Source organism: Branchiostoma belcheri, unplaced genomic scaffold (assembly GCF_001625305.1).
Source record: "Branchiostoma belcheri isolate BF01 breed outbred unplaced genomic scaffold, Haploidv18h27 scaffold151, whole genome shotgun sequence".
Taxonomy (NCBI): Eukaryota; Metazoa; Chordata; class Leptocardii; order Amphioxiformes; family Branchiostomatidae; genus Branchiostoma; species Branchiostoma belcheri.
Window position 1 is genome coordinate 63,268 of NW_017802947.1, and position 18,131 is coordinate 81,398.

The 18,131-nt window shown below is 40.3% G+C and overlaps 1 protein-coding gene across 48 annotated transcripts in view; it reads left to right on the forward strand.

Moving 5' to 3' along the window:
• The window catches only part of LOC109465484 (fibrillin-2-like), a 206,866-nt gene that overhangs the window by 20,726 nt on the left and 168,009 nt on the right, over window positions 1-18,131 (forward strand). For 33 of the 48 annotated variants that reach the window (XM_019762777.1, XM_019762776.1, XM_019762814.1 and 30 more), the window contains 22 exons: window positions 904-1,080; window positions 1,264-1,446; window positions 2,396-2,578; window positions 4,289-4,465; window positions 4,649-4,831; window positions 5,758-5,940; window positions 7,234-7,410; window positions 7,597-7,773; window positions 9,173-9,301; window positions 9,726-9,848; window positions 10,424-10,546; window positions 10,836-10,958; window positions 11,592-11,714; window positions 12,813-12,935; window positions 13,174-13,314; window positions 13,435-13,578; window positions 13,989-14,114; window positions 14,575-14,697; window positions 15,315-15,437; window positions 16,706-16,828; window positions 17,052-17,174; window positions 17,599-17,721. The exons of 1 other annotated variant lie outside the window; for it this stretch is intronic. In XM_019762777.1, the coding sequence (XP_019618336.1) occupies window positions 904-1,080; window positions 1,264-1,446; window positions 2,396-2,578; window positions 4,289-4,465; window positions 4,649-4,831; window positions 5,758-5,940; window positions 7,234-7,410; window positions 7,597-7,773; window positions 9,173-9,301; window positions 9,726-9,848; window positions 10,424-10,546; window positions 10,836-10,958; window positions 11,592-11,714; window positions 12,813-12,935; window positions 13,174-13,314; window positions 13,435-13,578; window positions 13,989-14,114; window positions 14,575-14,697; window positions 15,315-15,437; window positions 16,706-16,828; window positions 17,052-17,174; window positions 17,599-17,721 (3,210 nt within the window). The remainder of the gene's footprint in view (window positions 1-903; window positions 1,081-1,263; window positions 1,447-2,395; window positions 2,579-4,288; window positions 4,466-4,648; window positions 4,832-5,757; window positions 5,941-7,233; window positions 7,411-7,596; window positions 7,774-9,172; window positions 9,302-9,725; window positions 9,849-10,423; window positions 10,547-10,835; window positions 10,959-11,591; window positions 11,715-12,812; window positions 12,936-13,173; window positions 13,315-13,434; window positions 13,579-13,988; window positions 14,115-14,574; window positions 14,698-15,314; window positions 15,438-16,705; window positions 16,829-17,051; window positions 17,175-17,598; window positions 17,722-18,131) is intronic. 14 more of the 48 variants (XM_019762782.1, XM_019762806.1, XM_019762785.1 and 11 more) reach the window with 13 other exon arrangements.

Here is an 18,131-nt window from a genome sequence, read left to right on the forward strand (position 1 = left end):
TGCAAATTAGCTCCTGATTTTCATAATTGTCATCTGATTATGCCAAGCATCACTTCCGCTATCTACATGCCAAAAATGACTACAATCCGTCAACCGGTTTTTGAGTTATGCTCCTTCGAAAATGTTTCAACAAATGCTTCTGCAGTTCCAGAACAAGCTGTTAGGGGGCCCGAAACTCATGTCACTTTTCCCTACCCAACGAGCTATCTACCAACCAAAATTACGTGACCCTAGCATGTCCAGATCGCGAGATATGAAAACTGGAAGTTCTGCTGCAGTACCAACAAAAGCCGCCAGGGGGCCCAAAATCTAATCATTTCTAGGTCTCATCAAGACCTACCTACGTACCAAGTTTCATGACAATGCATATTAAGCTTCTTGAGTTATGCTGTTCACAAACGGACAAACGGACAGACGGACAAACGGACAGACGGACAAACGCTACTGGAAACATAACCTTTTTGGCGAAGGTAACAAGTGCTCAAATATCTCATACCTTCATCATGAATGAGTCTGGGCCGTCAGAAATGTGCCGCTGTATATACCTTGAATTTTATTTTGTTGGTTTGTGAACCAAAGGATGTTAGTGGCACCATACAAGCGAGCCTTTGGTCGCCTGTACTACCTAGGGAGTAGAATAGCCGGTGCCGACAAAATTGAATCGTCATGGTGCCATCTAACATTACAAACATCTGTCTCCCCCCCACCCCCGAGCTGTGACCATCCGTTTCCGCCACCTCAAATACCTTTACCCTAGCATACATTTGAAGCTACATGATACATACATCACAACCCAAGTTATAACCGATTAGAAAATCAGCAACCCCTATGTATGGTGTACCTAAACTTATAACCTTCTGACGAAGGTAATAACTCTTTCCTTACAATGTTTCTTGGTTTTAGGGGTGGAATGCCCATATCGGATGGCCCCAGTAAATGGAGCTCAGAGTTCTGAAGGACCGTACTTTTCCGGAGACCAGGTCACGTACAGCTGTGATGAGGGATACGAACTGGATGGATCCACTAGTGCGACGTGTCTGCCGACCACAATGTGGAGTGATGATGTTCCAACTTGTCAACGTAAGTACCTAGGTTCTGAAACAGATTGTCCCTTTGAAAATGATGCAAAAATTAGAGATGTTAAATCAACTCTTTAAAAAAATAATAATGAGGTAATAAACGAGTAACATGTTTTATCTATTTATCGAGATTTACCACATATTGTATTCTGGATATCCTCCTTACAATGTTTCTTGGTTTTAGGGGTGCAATGCCCATATCGGATGGCCCCAGAAAATGGAGCCCAGAGTTCTGAAGGACCGTACTATTACGGGGACGAGGTCACGTACAGCTGTGATCAGGGATACGAACTGGCCCCGGGCGGAGCCTCTAGTGTAACGTGTCAGGCGGACGAAACTTGGAGTGCTGATGTTCCAACTTGCCAACGTAAGTGACTATGCTTTAAAAGAAGGTTTTGCATTTGAAAAGGATACAAAAATTATCTCAAACAAGAGCTCAAATACCTCATACCTTCATCATGTATGAGTTTGGGCTGTCAGAAATGTGCCGCTGTATATGGTTTGGCATTTATTTTGCTGGTGGTTTGTGAACCAAAGGATGTGAGTGGCACCATACAAACGAGCCTGAACTACCTAGGGACTAGAATAGCCGGTGCCGACAAAATTGAATCGTCATGGTGCCATCTAACGTTACAAACATCTGCCCCCCCCCGTGGCACTGACCATCTGTTTCCACTACCTCAAATACCTTTACCCTCCTCGCTTACATTTGAAGCTACATGTCAATCCTATAAGTGTTGCTGCAATATCTTAGAAAGCCAATAGAATGCCCCAATTCAAACTTAACCTTCCTTTTCCACACTCATGCTACCTACAAAAAACTGTAAAAAACATCCACAACAAAAAAAGTGATCCCGTCTAGTCACACTCCATCATAAAATGACAATAGAAGCTAGCTCCAAAAAGCAGTTATCTTGCTGAAAAACCACACCAGATACCTATTGCCCAAACATGTATGTCCGAGTCAAAAATAAAGACCATAGCATGTCCACACCACGAGATATCATACCCATGTACCCCACTTCAGTACCTTCCAAACTTCTAGTGTACCCAAAATTGACCTTGAACTTTATTTTCCGAACCTCATTCTACCTACAAAATATCATAAAGATACATACACCACACCCCGATTTATAATCGATTACGAAATCAGCAACCCCTATGTATGGTGTACCTAAACTTAAAACCCTCTGACGAAGGTAATAACTCCTTCGTAAACAATAACGAAATAAACGAGTAACATTTTTCATCCATTTATCTATCTTTACCACATATTGTATTTTGGACGTCCTCCTCACAATGTTTCTTGGTTTTAGGGGTGCAATGCCCATATCGGATGGCCCCAGAAAATGGAGCTCAGAGTTCTGAAGGACCGTACTATTACGAGGACGTGGTCACGTACAGCTGTGATCTGGGATACGAACTGGCCCCGGGCGGAGCCTCTAGTGTAACGTGTCAGGCGGACGAAACTTGGAGTGCTGATGTTCCAACTTGCCAACGTAAGTGACTATGCTTGAAAACAAGGTTTTGCCTTTGAAAACGATAAGAATTATCTCAAACAAGAAATCCACGATCTCATACCTTCGCCAAATGACGTTAACCCTTCAATTTTAATCATTGATTTCGCAAATAAGAGCCCCATTTGCATGGGTTACATCAGTTGATCATATTCTCCACCCAACGACAGCCTTATCTTAATAAAAAACGTCATAATTTGAATAAATTATCTTTATTGATGTTGACCATCACTTAACTTCCAAATGCAGCAAGTATGAAATTCCCAGCAATTACAACTATGAAGTCATAGAAATTTGTCGTTAATTATGCAAATAAGGTCTTCATTCTCAGATGTTTTTCTCGTTCTCAAGTACATGCTACAAGTGTTCCATGGTCCTATTATCGAACAAAGCAGATTTATAGAATTTACCCATTAATTATGCAAATTAGCTCCTGATTTTCATAATTGTCATCTGATTATGTTAAGCATCACTTCCGCTATCTACATGCCAAAAATGACTACAATCCGTCAACCGGTTTTTGAGTTATCCTCCTTCGAAAATGTTTCAACAAATGCTTCTGCAGTTCCAGAACAAGCTGTTAGGGGGCCCAAACTCATGTCACTTTTTCCCTACCCCAAGAGCTATCTACCAACCAAAATTCGTGACCCTAGCATGTCCAGATCGCGAGATATGAAAACTGGAAGTTCTGCTGCAGTACCAACAAAAGCCGCCAGGGGGCCCAAAATCTAATCATTTCTAGGTCTCATCAAGACCTACCTACATACCAAGTTTCATGACAATGCATATTAATCTTCTTGAGTTATGCTGTTCACAAACGGACAGACGGACAAACGGACAAACGCTACTGAAAAGTTAACATAACCTTCTTGGCGAAGGTAACAAGAGCTCAAATACCTCATACCTTCATCATGAATGAGTTTGGGCTGTCAGAAATGTGCCGCTGTATATACCTTGAATTTAATTTTGCTGGTTTGTGAACCGAAGGATGTTAGTGGCACCATACAAGCGAGCCTTTGGTCGCCTGAACTACCTAGGGAGTAGAATAGCCGGTGCCGACAAAATTGAATCGTGATGGTGCCATCTAACATTACAAACATCTGTCTCCCCCCCCACCCCGAGCTGTGACCATCCGTTTCCGCCACCTCAAATACCTTTACCCTAGCATACATTTGAAGCTACATGTTACATACATCACAACTCCAGTTATAACCGATTAGAAAATCAGCAACCCCTATGTATGGTGTACCTAAACTTATGACCTTCTGACGAAGTTAATAACTCTTTCGTAAATAGTAATGAATTGATGTAATAAACGAGTAACATGTTTTATCTATTTATCGAGATTTCCCACATATTGTATTCTGGACATCCACCTTACAATGTTTTTTGGTGTTAGGGGTGGAATGCCCATATCGGATGGCCCCAGTAAATGGAGCTGAACAATGTCGTCCCTCAACTTTCTTCCCTCCCTCTTCAACTGATATATTGTCACAGGAATGTTGGCACGAACTCTGTTTAGTCTTTCAAGGGCAGAGAGACGTTGTGAGACGGAGTCCTCGAACATTTTCCTGTCCGCGATGGAGTCTATCAAACAAGTTTCCAGTTTGTTTACGCTGTCCTGGACTTGAGCATTGAAGTAAATAGGGAGTGTATTCTGGACATCCTCCTTACAATGTTTCTTGGTTTTAGGGGTGGAATGCCCATATCGGATGGCCCCAGTAAATGGAGCTCAGAGTTCTGAAGGACCGTACTATTCCGGGGACCAGGTCACGTACAGCTGTGATGAGGGATACGAACTGGATGGATCCACTAGTGCGACGTGTCTGCCGAACACAATGTGGAGTGATGATGTTCCAACTTGTCAACGTAAGTACCTAGGTTCTAAAACAAGATTGTCCCTTTGAAAATGATGCAAAAATTAGAGATGTTAAATCAACTCTTTAAAAAATAATAATGAGGTAATAAACGAGTAACATGTTTTATCTATTTATCGAGATTTACCACATGTTGTATTCTGGACATCCTCCTTACAATATTTCTTGGTTTTAGGGGTGCAATGCCCATATCGGATGGCCCCAGAAAATGGAGCTCAGAGTTCTGAAGGACCGTACTTTTTCGGGGACGAGGTCACGTACAGCTGTAATCAGGGATACGAACTGGCCCCGGGCGGAGCCTCTAGTGTAACGTGTCAGGCGGACACAACTTGGAGTGCTGATGTTCCAACTTGCCAACGTAAGTGACTATGCTTTAAAAGAAGGTTTTGCATTTGAAAAGGATACAAAAATTATCTCAAAGAAGAGCTCAAATACCTCATACCTTCATAATGTATGAGTTTGGGCTGTCAGAAATGTGCCGCTGTATATGGTTTGGCATTTATTTTGCTGGTGGTTTGTGAACCAAAGGATGTGAGTGGCGCCATACAAACGAGCCTGAACTACCTAGGGACTAGAATAGCCGGTGCCGACAAAACTGAATCGTCATGGTGCCATCTAACGTTACAAACATCTGCCCCCCCCCGTGGCACTGACCATCTGTTTCCACTACCTCAAATACCTTTACCCTCCTCGCTTACATTTGAAGCTACTGCTGCAATATCTTAGAAAGCCAATAGAATGCCCCAATTCAAACTTAACCTTCCTTTTCCACACTCATGCTACCTACAAAAAACTGTAAAAAAACATCCACAACAAAAAAGTTATCCCGTCTTGTCACACTCCATCATAAAATGACAAGAGAAGCTCCAAAAAGCAGTTATTTTGCTGAAAAACCACACCAGATACCTATTGCCCAAACATCTATTTCCGAGTCAAAACTCAAGACCATAGCATGTCCACACCACGAGATATCATACCCATCTACCCCACTTCTGTACCTTCCAAACTTCTAGTGTACCCAAAATTGACCTTGAAATTTATTTTCCGAACCTCATTCTACCTACAAAATATCATAAAGATACATACATCACACCCCGATTTATAACCGATTACGAAATCAGCAACCCCTTTGAGTGGTGTACCTAAACTTATAAACTTCTGACGAAGGTAATAACTCCTTCGTAAACAATAACGAAATAAACGAGTAACATTTTTCATCTATTTATCTAGATATACCACATATTGTATTCAGGACGTCCTCCTCACAATGTTTCTTTGTTTTAGGGGTGCAATGCCCATATCGGATGGCCCCAGAAAATGGAGCTCAGAGTTCTGAAGGACCGTACTATTACGAGGACGTGGTCACGTACAGCTGTGATCTGGGATACGAACTGGCCCCGGGCGGAGCCTCTAGTGTAACGTGTCAGGCGGACGAAACTTGGAGTGCTGATGTTCCAACTTGCCAACGTAAGTGACTTTGCTTTAAAACAAGGTTTTGCATTTGAAAACGATAAGAATTATCTCAAACAAGAAATCCACGATCTCATACCTTCGCCAAATGACGTTAACCCTTCAGGTTGAGGAATTATACAATTTTAATCATTGATTTCGCAAATAAGAGCCCCATTTGCATGGGTTACATCAGTTGATCATATTCTCCACCCAACGACAGCCTTATCTTAATACAAAACGTCATAATTTGAATAAATTATCTTTATTGATGTTGACCATCACTTAACTTCCAAATGCAGCAAGTATGAAATTCCCAGCAATTACAACTATGAAATTATAGCAATTTCTCATTAATTATGCAAATAAGGTCTTAATTTACATAATCTACATCCTCAGATGTTTTTCTCGTTCTCAAGTACATGTCACAAGTGTTCCATGGTCCTATTATCGAACAAAGCAGATTTATTGAATTTATCCATTAATTATGCAAATTAGCTCCTGATTTTCATAATTGTCATCTGATTATGTCAAGCATCACTTCCGCTATCTACATGCCAAAAATGACTACAATCCGTCAACCGGTTCTTGAGTTATCCTCAAAAACCGGTTGGGGTGCAGGATGTTTGCTGTTACTGCCCTTGTGTTGGAGTCGCCAAGAATTAGAATGTCTAGTTGCGTGTCTTTGTTGGTTTGCTGATTGGACTTGATTGTTTCGTCGGGCACTGGCACTTCACGGCGGACCCGTCACGCGCAGACTGATTAGCTTTTGAATCTGCATCTTGTGCGTCGCGTGTTTTGACACAGGGCGCGAACTGTCGGCGTCAGAAGGATCAGAGACTTCACTCAGGACCGCGAAACGGTTTTGTACATTCACCGAGGCTACTTCGTGTAACAGCTTGTTAACACGTTCGGAATCTTGAGCTGTGGAGTGTTCATCTGTTGTTTGAGATTCCGTTGATTTTACTTTGACTGAGGTGTTCTGAACTATAGCAGTTAGTTCTTCGAGCTGTACCCGTAGCGTCCCGATTTGGCGTTCAAGGTCGCGTTTCACACCTTCTAGCCGAACAATGTCGTCCCTCAACTTTCTTCCCTCTTCAACTGATATATTGTCACAGGAATGTTGGCACGAATTCTGTTTAGTTTCAAGGGCAGAGAGACGTTGTGAGACGGAGTCCTCGAACATTTTCCTGTCCGCGATGGAGTCTATCAAACAAGTTTCCAGTTTGTTTACGCTGTCCTGGACTTGAGCATTGAAGTGAATAGAGAGTGTATTCTGGACACCCTCCTTACAATGTTTCTTGGTTTTAGGGGTGGAATGCCCATATCGGATGGCCCCAGTAAATGGAGCTCAGAGTTCTGAAGGACCGTACTTTTCCGGGGACCAGGTCACGTACAGCTGTGATGAGGGATACGAACTGGATGGATCCACTAGTGCGACGTGTCTGCCGAACACAATGTGGAGTGATGATGTTCCAACTTGTCAACGTAAGTACCTAGGTTTTAAAACAAGATTGTCCCTTTGATGAAAATGATGCAAAAATTAGAGATGTTAAATCAACTCTTTAAAAAATAATAATGAGGTAATAAACGAGTAACATGTTTTATCTATCTATCGAGATTTACCACATATTGTATTCTGGACATCCTCCTTACAATGTTTCTTGGTTTTAGGGGTGCAATGCCCATATCGGATGGCCCCAGAAAATGGAGCTCAGAGTTCTGAAGGACCGTACTATTTCGGGGACCAGGTCACGTACAGCTGTGACCAGGGATACGAACTGGACGGAGCCTCCGGTGTAACGTGTCAGGCGGACCAAACATGGAGTGCTACTGTTCCAACTTGTAACGGTGCGTACACATAGGTTTTGAAGAAGGTTAGCCTTTGGATACAATGCATGCAAAATTTCGCAATGATTTTACATGTATACAATTGTTTTTCACACCTATGAAGTGGAGTCTGTTTTAACCTGGATGATGTTTGATATGTATGTCAAGATCGGTGAAATGGAATTCGATGATTTTTAGCAGGTGTGTCCATTGGGTAAAGTGGATTGTGTAGGTCGACATTTTCCTCTGTTGATTGACCTTGGTACTGCAGAAGGAATTTGAAAAAAATATCTGGAGTGTCTGTGGATGTGATGTTACGGTGACATATAGTTGTAGAGATAAATATTTACCTCGGTAAACAATTTCATCAGGTTGGTAAACGAATGAATAGCAAAGTTCTTTGATCACAACCATTTATTTTTTTACGAGCCAACGTTTCGATGACCGTCTGTCATCTTCATCAGGGCAATTCTGACTGGTTTACTGTGCACTGACGATAGATGTTACTTGGTGCAAAGTGCACTAAAGGTGTTACATGGTTCACAGTGACTGTTACTTGGTTCACAGTGCACTTAAGCTAGTTTTTACTGTTAACAATATACATAGTGCAATTGTGACATACATAGGCATTGTTGCATCATAGGGACATATGCGGTTCCAAATTTAAAGCGTTTCTATATATAAAATAAAATTTGTTAACTAACAATACTGAGCTATCGCAGTCCCATATAGACATTTTGGGACTGCAATAGCTCAGTATTGTTAGTTAATTAACAATTAACAATACAAATGACGACTTAATTTGCATAGTCTTGGAGGAAATTATGTAATTACAGTGTTTTATATAATAGTTCTTTCATACATATTATGTAATCTGTGGCGGGTGAAACATCAACAAATATCAATTATGCAACTAATTATCTAATTTGCATAATTAATGTTAAAATCCTGTGATTGTTAATAGTGAATGATGGGCATTTTAAACCTTGTCGAACTATAATTTTGATATCAGCAATATTACTTGTATTCTGCTGCATGTATATCGAAAGGAATGTACCCAGATTATTAACCGCTTCATCACTCTGGTTTTGCATATAAAGTGTTGTTAGTTCCACTAATATCCCAACTGATGCCAGTGGCGTTGAAGTCCCCAAGGATGATCACATTGTCTGACTTTATTTTAGCTCCTATTTTACCTATAGACCTGTCAAGTTCACCAAGGCTATTGCCCTAGTCTGATGGGGGTCTGTAGTATGTACCGACTATCAGTGGTTTCCCTCCTGCAAGATTGTAAGAGTAAGAGAAAAACTACAATTATGTTGTTGCGTTTTGTGTCTACAGATATAGATGAATGTGACACTAACACGGACAATTGTCACAATGATGCAACCTGTGCTAACACTGACGTTTTGCTTTATAGATATCGACGAATGTGACATGTACATGGGCACGAACAACTGCCACGCCCAGGCAACCTGTACTAATACGGACGGCAGCCTCACATGTACTTGTAACGACGGTTACACCGGGAACGGAGTCTCCTGTACTGGTAAGAACAAGATTTCGTTAACCATTAACCATCAGACTGTTTGGGTGCATGCATTACTTTTATCACAATTTACTATATATCAAGTCTGATAGATTTTTAGGTACTCTTTATTCATTACAGACTTCAAAGAGAAAATAGGGCATTTATTGTACGTTTAATAATTAAAAATATAACATCAACATTGTACAAAGAATCTATATTTCAGAGATGATACCATGTTGTACTTAATTAAGTATGTATAAATTCATACATAAGTGATACTGCAACCTCATGTTTATCTACCTAAAGTACTACGTAGAACTAGAATGTCAAGTTACCATCGAAATATACCTTCTTTCCTCTTATGATATCTATCATGGACTGTAATATTGATATAGTAAAGAGTAAGAACATAGTAAGTATGTTGTTCGGTTTGTCTCCGCAGATATCAACGAATGTACAGCTAACACGGACAACTGTCACGATGATGCAACCTGTGGTAACACAATCGGCAGTTTCACCTGTACCTGTAACCCCGGTTACACCGGGAGTGGAGTCGACTGTGATGGTAAGAGCAAAGTTCCTTGGTTGTATGTTTCTGAAACATTATACTGATATAGGCATCCAGGCATCATCATGGGCTGAAAGATTGTAACAAAGAGTAAGATAAAAACTACAAGTATGTTGTTGCGTTTTGCGTTTACAGATATATTTACAGATATATTTTACATATATACACCTCCAACCCGGGGACAGTCAACCCAACGTGAACTCAGAAACTCTACAAAACGGACTCTCCCTATCACACGTACAACAAGATGTTACAACAGCCCTTTACCGTCCCTCTTAAGACTGCTGAACGAATCGAAATGATATTACTCTTAAACTTGTAAATGTCTCTAATATATTTTGTGAAACTTGTATATGGAATGTAAATGTAATTTTGATATTTAAGATGCAAATGTGAGCAACATTTGAATCTCGTTATGCTAAATGTGTGAAATATGTTGACTGTGCAGTCGTTAATAAAAAAGAAATGATGTACATCTCTGAACGCAACTCAGCTTCTGCTGCAATGTTCGTGATTTTAACAATAAACCATTTTTGATTGATTTGATTTGATATTTTTGTTTGTCGCTACAGATATCGACGAATGTGAAGCTAACACGGACAACTGTCACAATGATGCAGCCTGTGCTAACACAGACGGCAGTTTCACCTGTACCTGTAACGACGGCTACACCGGGAATGGAGTCTCCTGTACTGGTAAGAACAGGATTTGTTGGTTGTACATATGTTAACCATTAGACTGTCAGAGTCCATGCATTACTTTTGTCAAATTTCATAAAAAGTCTGATAGATTTTCAAGCACTAGTTTTCTGACTAAAATTACTACGTAAAACTATGATGACAAATTACTATCGAGATTCTGTCGAGGTGAGATCTGCGAGATGTACCTTTTTCCCTCTTATGATGTCTACCATAGACGGTAATATTGATATAGTAAATAGTAATAAGACGATAACAAGTATGTTGTTGCGGTTTGTCTCCACAGATATCAACGAATGTACAGCTAACACGGACAACTGTCACGAGGATGCAACCTGTGGTAACACAATCGGCAGTTTCACCTGTAGCTGTAACACCGGTTACACCGGGAGTGGAGTCGACTGTGATGGTAAGGCCACAGCAAGTCATTTTTAATGATAACATCAGCGCGCGCATTAATTTTCACCTGATTTCGGGAAAAGAACACAAGAAATTTTGCTGCTCTCTGACAGTGAACGAAAGTGGGCAACATGCCGGAAATGGGCAAAGGTGTCTGTTGCCATGTCGGCACGTGGATGCAAGACAATACTCTGATGTAATGTTTCATCCTTTGCTTTGATGCAGTTATGTATTTCATTCTTTTTATATGTGATATGGTGGCTGTGTATATGTGATGTTCCCAATAAATCAAAACCATTTGTACAATGATTGAAAACTTTTATTTTTCAAAGTTGTTTCAGTGAGAAATGGATGTTGTAATAGCTGACAGTAAACTAATAGGTATCTTTTCTTGTTTATCAAGGTTTACTTTATTCGCCCTATCGCATTAGATTAGGAGTCTGCGAAGGATGTCATCCATACAATTTACTTGTTGTGGTATAAGGGCAAAGCTACTTGGTCGTATATTTATGAAACATTACTGATTTAACTTCCTCCAGGGATTATCATTATGGACTTTAAGATTGTAGCAAAGAGTAAGATAAAACTACATGTATGTTATCGCGTTTTGTGTTTACAGATATATTTTTGTTTGTCGCTACAGATATCGACGAATGTGAAGCTAACACGGACAATTGTCACGCCCACGCAAGCTGTGCTAACACAGATGGCAATTTCACCTGTACCTGTGACGACGGTTACACCGGGGACGGTGTCACCTGTACTGGTAAGAACAAGATTTGTTGGTTGTACATGTGTTAACCATCGGACTGTTGGAGTCCATGCATTACTGTTATTTTATCAAAGTCTGATAGACTTTTGAGCACTAGTTTTCTACCTTAAAATTACTACGTAAAACTACGATGGCAAGTTACTATCGAGATTCTGTTGAGGTTCATTTCTGTGAGATATAATCAACAATTGTCCTGTTGACATGTTTATATAATTTTTTTTCAATATTTAGATTGTGCTTGTAATAATCAGGCCATATACTCTCGACACTTTTGTGCTGTCGTGGCATAGTTAATTTCGGTGCGTTTCGCTATGGTGTGAGTCCATGTAAGAAATACCCCCTAAATCGTCCATATAAAGGACGCTATGTATGCAACCCATATAAATATGGATCCAGGAGGACAAGGACTTTAACTGTGCTATACCGACGTGATATTTGACCTTAGTACCGGTGTCACAGGGATCTCGCCCACATCCGGTTCGAGATCTCAAGCGATCTTGCTCTCCTCGCTAGTGATTTGCCCCTCCCTCACCCCCCTTTAGCGAGTACCCCTCCCAAAACAATTATATTGCTCAAAAACTTTCGTTTTAGCATGTCAAAAATTTGTTGAATAATTCTAACCATAGTATTTCATTGTATTATGTTGTATGGATTCACAGAATTATTTTACTAATAAAACATTAAGAATATATCAACTCAAATCTTGCGTTGTTGAGATGCCTACAATGCTGTTAACTCTGAGTGTTGAGCAAACAGGGAATACTTCAACCAGGGTTACTTTCTTGCAATTGCTTTAACTGAAACCATAATATTAACGATATCATTAATTCTTTATCAAATTTGTGTACCTGCTATACCTAGAGTAAGAGTAGACTAAGAGTAGACGAGGAGAGGGGGCGAGACCGCTGTGGCACTGGCCGTTTACATTTTAGTGCATCAAATGTGATTATTTACTATTTACCTACGGTATGATGATTACCCTCACCTTATGGGATTCTGTGAGGTCTAGCTCCCTCCCTTCATTGTATACCGTAAGGTAGGTAGTGAAGAAAAAGACGAAGATAATACGTATGTTGCGGTTTGACTCCACAGATGTCAACGAATGTACAGATGGCACACACAACTGCGATGACGATGCAACATGTACCAACACAGACGGCAGTTTCGAATGTACTTGTAACGCCGGTTATACCGGGAACGGAGTCACATGTACTGGTAAGAATTGAAAAAAAAGGACTAACGCTTAATATCTCAAAGACAAAATGCGTGTTAATGTGATCCACTATGAAGACAAAATCCTTTCTCAACTTGATGGTTAAAATTTATGACATCGCTCTAGAGAGAGTTGGCAACACCCTACATATGGCGTAAGAGGCAAATAAGTATTAAATTTGCATATGTTATGAGGAAATTAATTCCGTTTTTCAACATGGTACAATATGTAATTCTGCAGATACCGATGGATGTGATCCGGATCCGTGTGTTGCAATAGCCACCTGTACCGACATTCCGGCTCCTGGGACGGGTGCAACTTGTACCTGTCCCTCGGCAGGGTATTACGGTGATGGAAAAGTTCATGGCAGTGGTTGTCAAGGTAAGTTTCTTAATAGTGAACTACTGTGACAAAGAATCCCAAACATTTTGATGTTTTTACATTTTCGGCATATAGTGGACTATTGTGGTGAAAGAACTTATCGTACGTCTATCTTCACAGACGTCCCCGGTTGCGACATGTACAACAATCCGTGTCATACCCTGGCTACCTGTACCGACGTTCCGGCTCCAGGGACCGGTGCGGTATGTATGTGCCCGGATGGATATGAGGGCGATGGAACTATGTCTGGAACCGGATGTACAGGTAATCCGTTACCTTCGACAATTCGTTCATGTTTTACATAGCATGATGCGATGCCAAGGCTGCCTACATAGCCGTTGCGGGCCCCCAGGGTAGGATATTCGGCCTTTATATATAACGATGGTTGAGAGGCCGATGCTATCGGCAGCCCCTGTACGGGCAATGTATGATGAGAAGTGTATGCAGTGATCTTCATGAGTATTGGAGGCTTTGCGACTTCATAGAATACTGTTTACATGGCATCTACACCTTATCTGTTTTTCAGAACTGCTTATTTATCCTATTCATTTAGTACAGAAAAGTATAAGCGTGCAAATCGGTATTTTGTGGATAAGTAAATTTTATTTGTATATCCCATGTTTTCACCTTATGTTAAAAAATGGGATAAATAACCAAATCTTGTTTTACCGCAGAAATCAATGGATGCGACCCCGACCCGTGCGATCCTAACGCTGAATGTACAGACAATCCACCTCCTGCTGACGATGCGACTTGTGAGTGTAACGATGGATATGAGGGAAATGGATTCACATGCACAGGTACATCACTACAGATAACATTTCAGTGTCTCAGATGCCGCTTTTTCCTTTTATCAATAATGGCATGCTGCAGGTTCAGATCCAATTCTATTCTGCAAGATAAAGCTCCCTCTCTCTAGTGAGGACAAGCAACTTGTACGTGTAACACCGGATATGAGGGAGATGCAACCACGTGTTCATGTATCACTAGAACTTGTAGTGAACCATATGTGCATTAAGTATAATTTAATATATACGACTTTCGATGTTTTACAAGCGCTTAACACGGTGCATTACATGTAGCTATTTACCTTTATCGATAACATACGTTACAAAACAAGACATATATTTTCTCTTGATTAATGAGATTCCGTAGAGGTTCAGATAAGCAAGATATAGTGATGAACATCATGGGCTGTATGTTCTGTTGCCAAAAGTAAGACGAAGATTACTGGCATGATGGTGCGGTTTGTCTCTGCAGATGTCAACGAATGTGAAACTGACACGGACAACTGCGATGATGATGCAACCTGTGGTAACACAATCGGCAGTTTCACCTGTACCTGTAACCCCGGTTACACCGGGGACGGAGTCAACTGTGATGGTAAGAGCGAAGAAGTGTGTATATCGGTAAAATACTTTACTGTTAGAGTGCATTAGCTATAGTTTCATTACACTGGACGACACATTTAGCGTTGATTTGTACAAACTTCGTGTCGAAATTCGGCATTTAACACGTGTATTGAAGAAGCAAAAATATGTGTACGATAACGCGAAACCCCACAAATGTATGGTATATTCCGTGTACTAAAGGTATAGCAATGTCAAACTAAAAATGTAAAAAATGTAAATTGCAGGAACGTGACGTTATATTGCAGAGCAATTGGCGAGTCATGGCCTTAATCTACCTTGTCGTTTCCGGAATAAGACAATCATCCGGTCCAAAATACCTGGTGCAAAATGTATGCCGCTTAATAATTGACATCAAGTGTAGTAAAAAAAAACCTAGTACCGGCTCTTTATGGCACAGCACATGTCACTGTGTACTTTGCTTCTATAGATAAACAAAAGAAGAATGATATTTGTCCAAACTTGAAAAATAAACACAGAAGGGGTTCAATTCTGAGAGATATAGCTCCCACCCTCCAATGATGATCAGCAGCATGTGCTATAAGAATCAGGCGAAGATTAATATTGTGTATTTGTCGTTTGTCCCTACAGATGTCGACGAATGTACAACTGGCACGCACAACTGTCACACTCACGCATTCTGTACTGACACGGACGGCGGTTTCACCTGTACCTGTAACGACGGTTACACCGGGAACGGAGTCACCTGTACTGGTGAGAGGAGCTCATACATATTGCTGTACCTTCCACAATCTGTAGTAACACTATCGGCAGTCTTACCTGTAGCTGTAATGATGGTTACACCGGGGACGGAGTCACCTGTAGTCTGGTAACCGATTTGGTTGCACATTCCTCAAACATTATGCTAATAGTGTGTATACAATGATAGTGTGCATGTACTGCTACCATAGAATTTAATTTCACAATAGATATAGAGACGGATAGTGTAGGCCTGGTTTCTTAAATTAAGTTACGTTTTATATCAAAACATGGCGAAGTACCGGAACTTCCCGCTTAAGTCACTCTTAGTTTCTCGTATCAATAAATGCCATTAAACATTTTCTCAGACTTTGCTTGAACGTGCCAGCAGACAGTTTTCAAGCGGACGCTTTCTCATGTCAACTAGAATTAGACAAGTGTGGTGTCAAATGTTGGGCATCGGGAGTGCGTAAATCTTTAGAAGATTGCGGGTTTGCCTCCTCATGGCATTTACGAATTCCACATGGTACAAACACGTCTCCAATCGTCAACTCTATTGGCCAACGGTTAAAAGATATATACTTTCAAACTTTTCTCAAAGAAATACATGATGACAACAAAGGGGGGCTGCCAAAAATAAGTTACGATCTTATAGACTGTTCAAAACTACATATAATGAAGAAAAACATATAAGTAACGAAAATATGAGGGTGAGAAATGCTGTCACAAGACTTAGAATAAGCTGCCACAGATTACATATTGAAATCGGAAGACATACCCGCACTCCCCTTGAACACAGATTATGTAAATATTGTAACTTGAACAAAATTGAAGACCGCCATTTTGTAACAGAACGTGAATTGTATAGCAAAGAGAGAAATGAACTGTATATGTTTGTACAGCACCTATTCCCCTATTTCATGCACTTAAGTAGTGTAGAAAAATTCATATTCCTTATGCGACTAGACAAACCACCCATCGAAAAACAGATCTGTACCTTTATCTCTACAATAACCGAAAAGCGAGGAGAAGTTGAATTTATATAACTATAGTTAGTTAATTTTGTATCTGTTAACCGTGTTCATTCATCTTGTTTTGTTGTGATCTGTACTTAGCCAAGTGGGGCAGAAATGTGCAATAAAGGTCTTCATTCATTCATTAATTAATTCATTCATTCATTCATTCAATAACGTAAATTACAAATCAAGAATAACATTTCAATTAGATTATGGAAATGAATAAGACGCAGACTTCTATGTATGTAATTGAGTTTGTCGCAACAGATATCGACGAATGTGCAACTGACACGGACAACTGCCACGATGATGCAACCTGTACTGACACAGACGGTAGTTTTACCTGTACCTGTGACGTCGGTTACACCGGGGACGGAGTCGACTGTGATGGTAAGAGCAAATATATTTGGTTGCACAAGTAGTAAAACATGGAATATAGTGTATCGATAAATCATGTTACAAAATAAAAATGATATTTTTCCCTCCTGATAAGAAATTCTGCTAGATATAGCTCTCTCCCTCCAGTGATGAACATCGTGGGTTGTAAGGTTTGTATCAAAGAGTGAAATTTGGAAGAAGATAGTTTGTATGTAATTTCGGTTTGCCTCTACAGATATCGACGAATGTGAAGCTGACACGGACAACTGCCACACTCACGCAGCCTGTACTAACACAGACGGCAGTTTCACCTGTGACTGTAACGCCGGTTACACCGGGAACGGAGTTATCTGTGATGGTAAGGGCAAAAGATTCAATTTTACATCCGTAAAATATTACACTCTCAGTACATCTATTGCTTCCATAGAATTCAAGACTCATAGATTTCTCATAAATTCATTTGATATCACTTTATACAACGAGACTTCGTGTCAAACTATCCTATGAAAGTGCATCTTGAATTACGTGTACGATACAGAGATACGCACAGATACAAAGATATGTGTGAAATATTTGTATGACGCAAAATATGTGCCTCTTTGTATGTGCTTTACATGCGACTATAATCTGTGTTTCTTTGTTAAAAAAACAAGAGTAAAATTTCCCCTTTCCGTGATTACACATAGCGAAGTGGGCCATAGCTGCCTCTCTGGAGAAATATCATGGGCTGTGAATTGTGGAAAAGAGTAAGACAGACTACTACATGTTTTTTTTATCAACAGATATCGATGAATGTGCAGCTGGCACGGATAACTGCGATGACGATGCAACCTGTTCTGACACCGACGGCAGTTTCGTCTGTACCTGTAACGTCGGTTACACCGGGGATGGAGTCAACTGTGATGGTGATAACAAAATTATTTAGTTGCACACAAGTAAACATGGAATATAATATAGGAAACATATACTACTTATTAAATTCAATTTTATAAGCGTTATCGTAGATTAAATACATTAATAATTCCGTGTCCAAATGTATCAAAAGTGTTTCTTCAAAGAACCGAAAATGTGTGTACGATGTAGTGATACCCTACAAACATATATGTATGCGACAGGGTCGTTTACGATGTAACAAGGATTATTTTCTTTGTTGTCCTGCAATATTGCGTATCATGAAAACAGTGAACTAAATAATTACGTATGTTGCAGGCACGTTAAGATTTTGATTTGTTCCGTACGTCACTATAACCCACCATGCAGAAGCTCGTTCCGTTCGATTCATTCCATGCAATAGCTGCCTCCCTGCAGAAATATC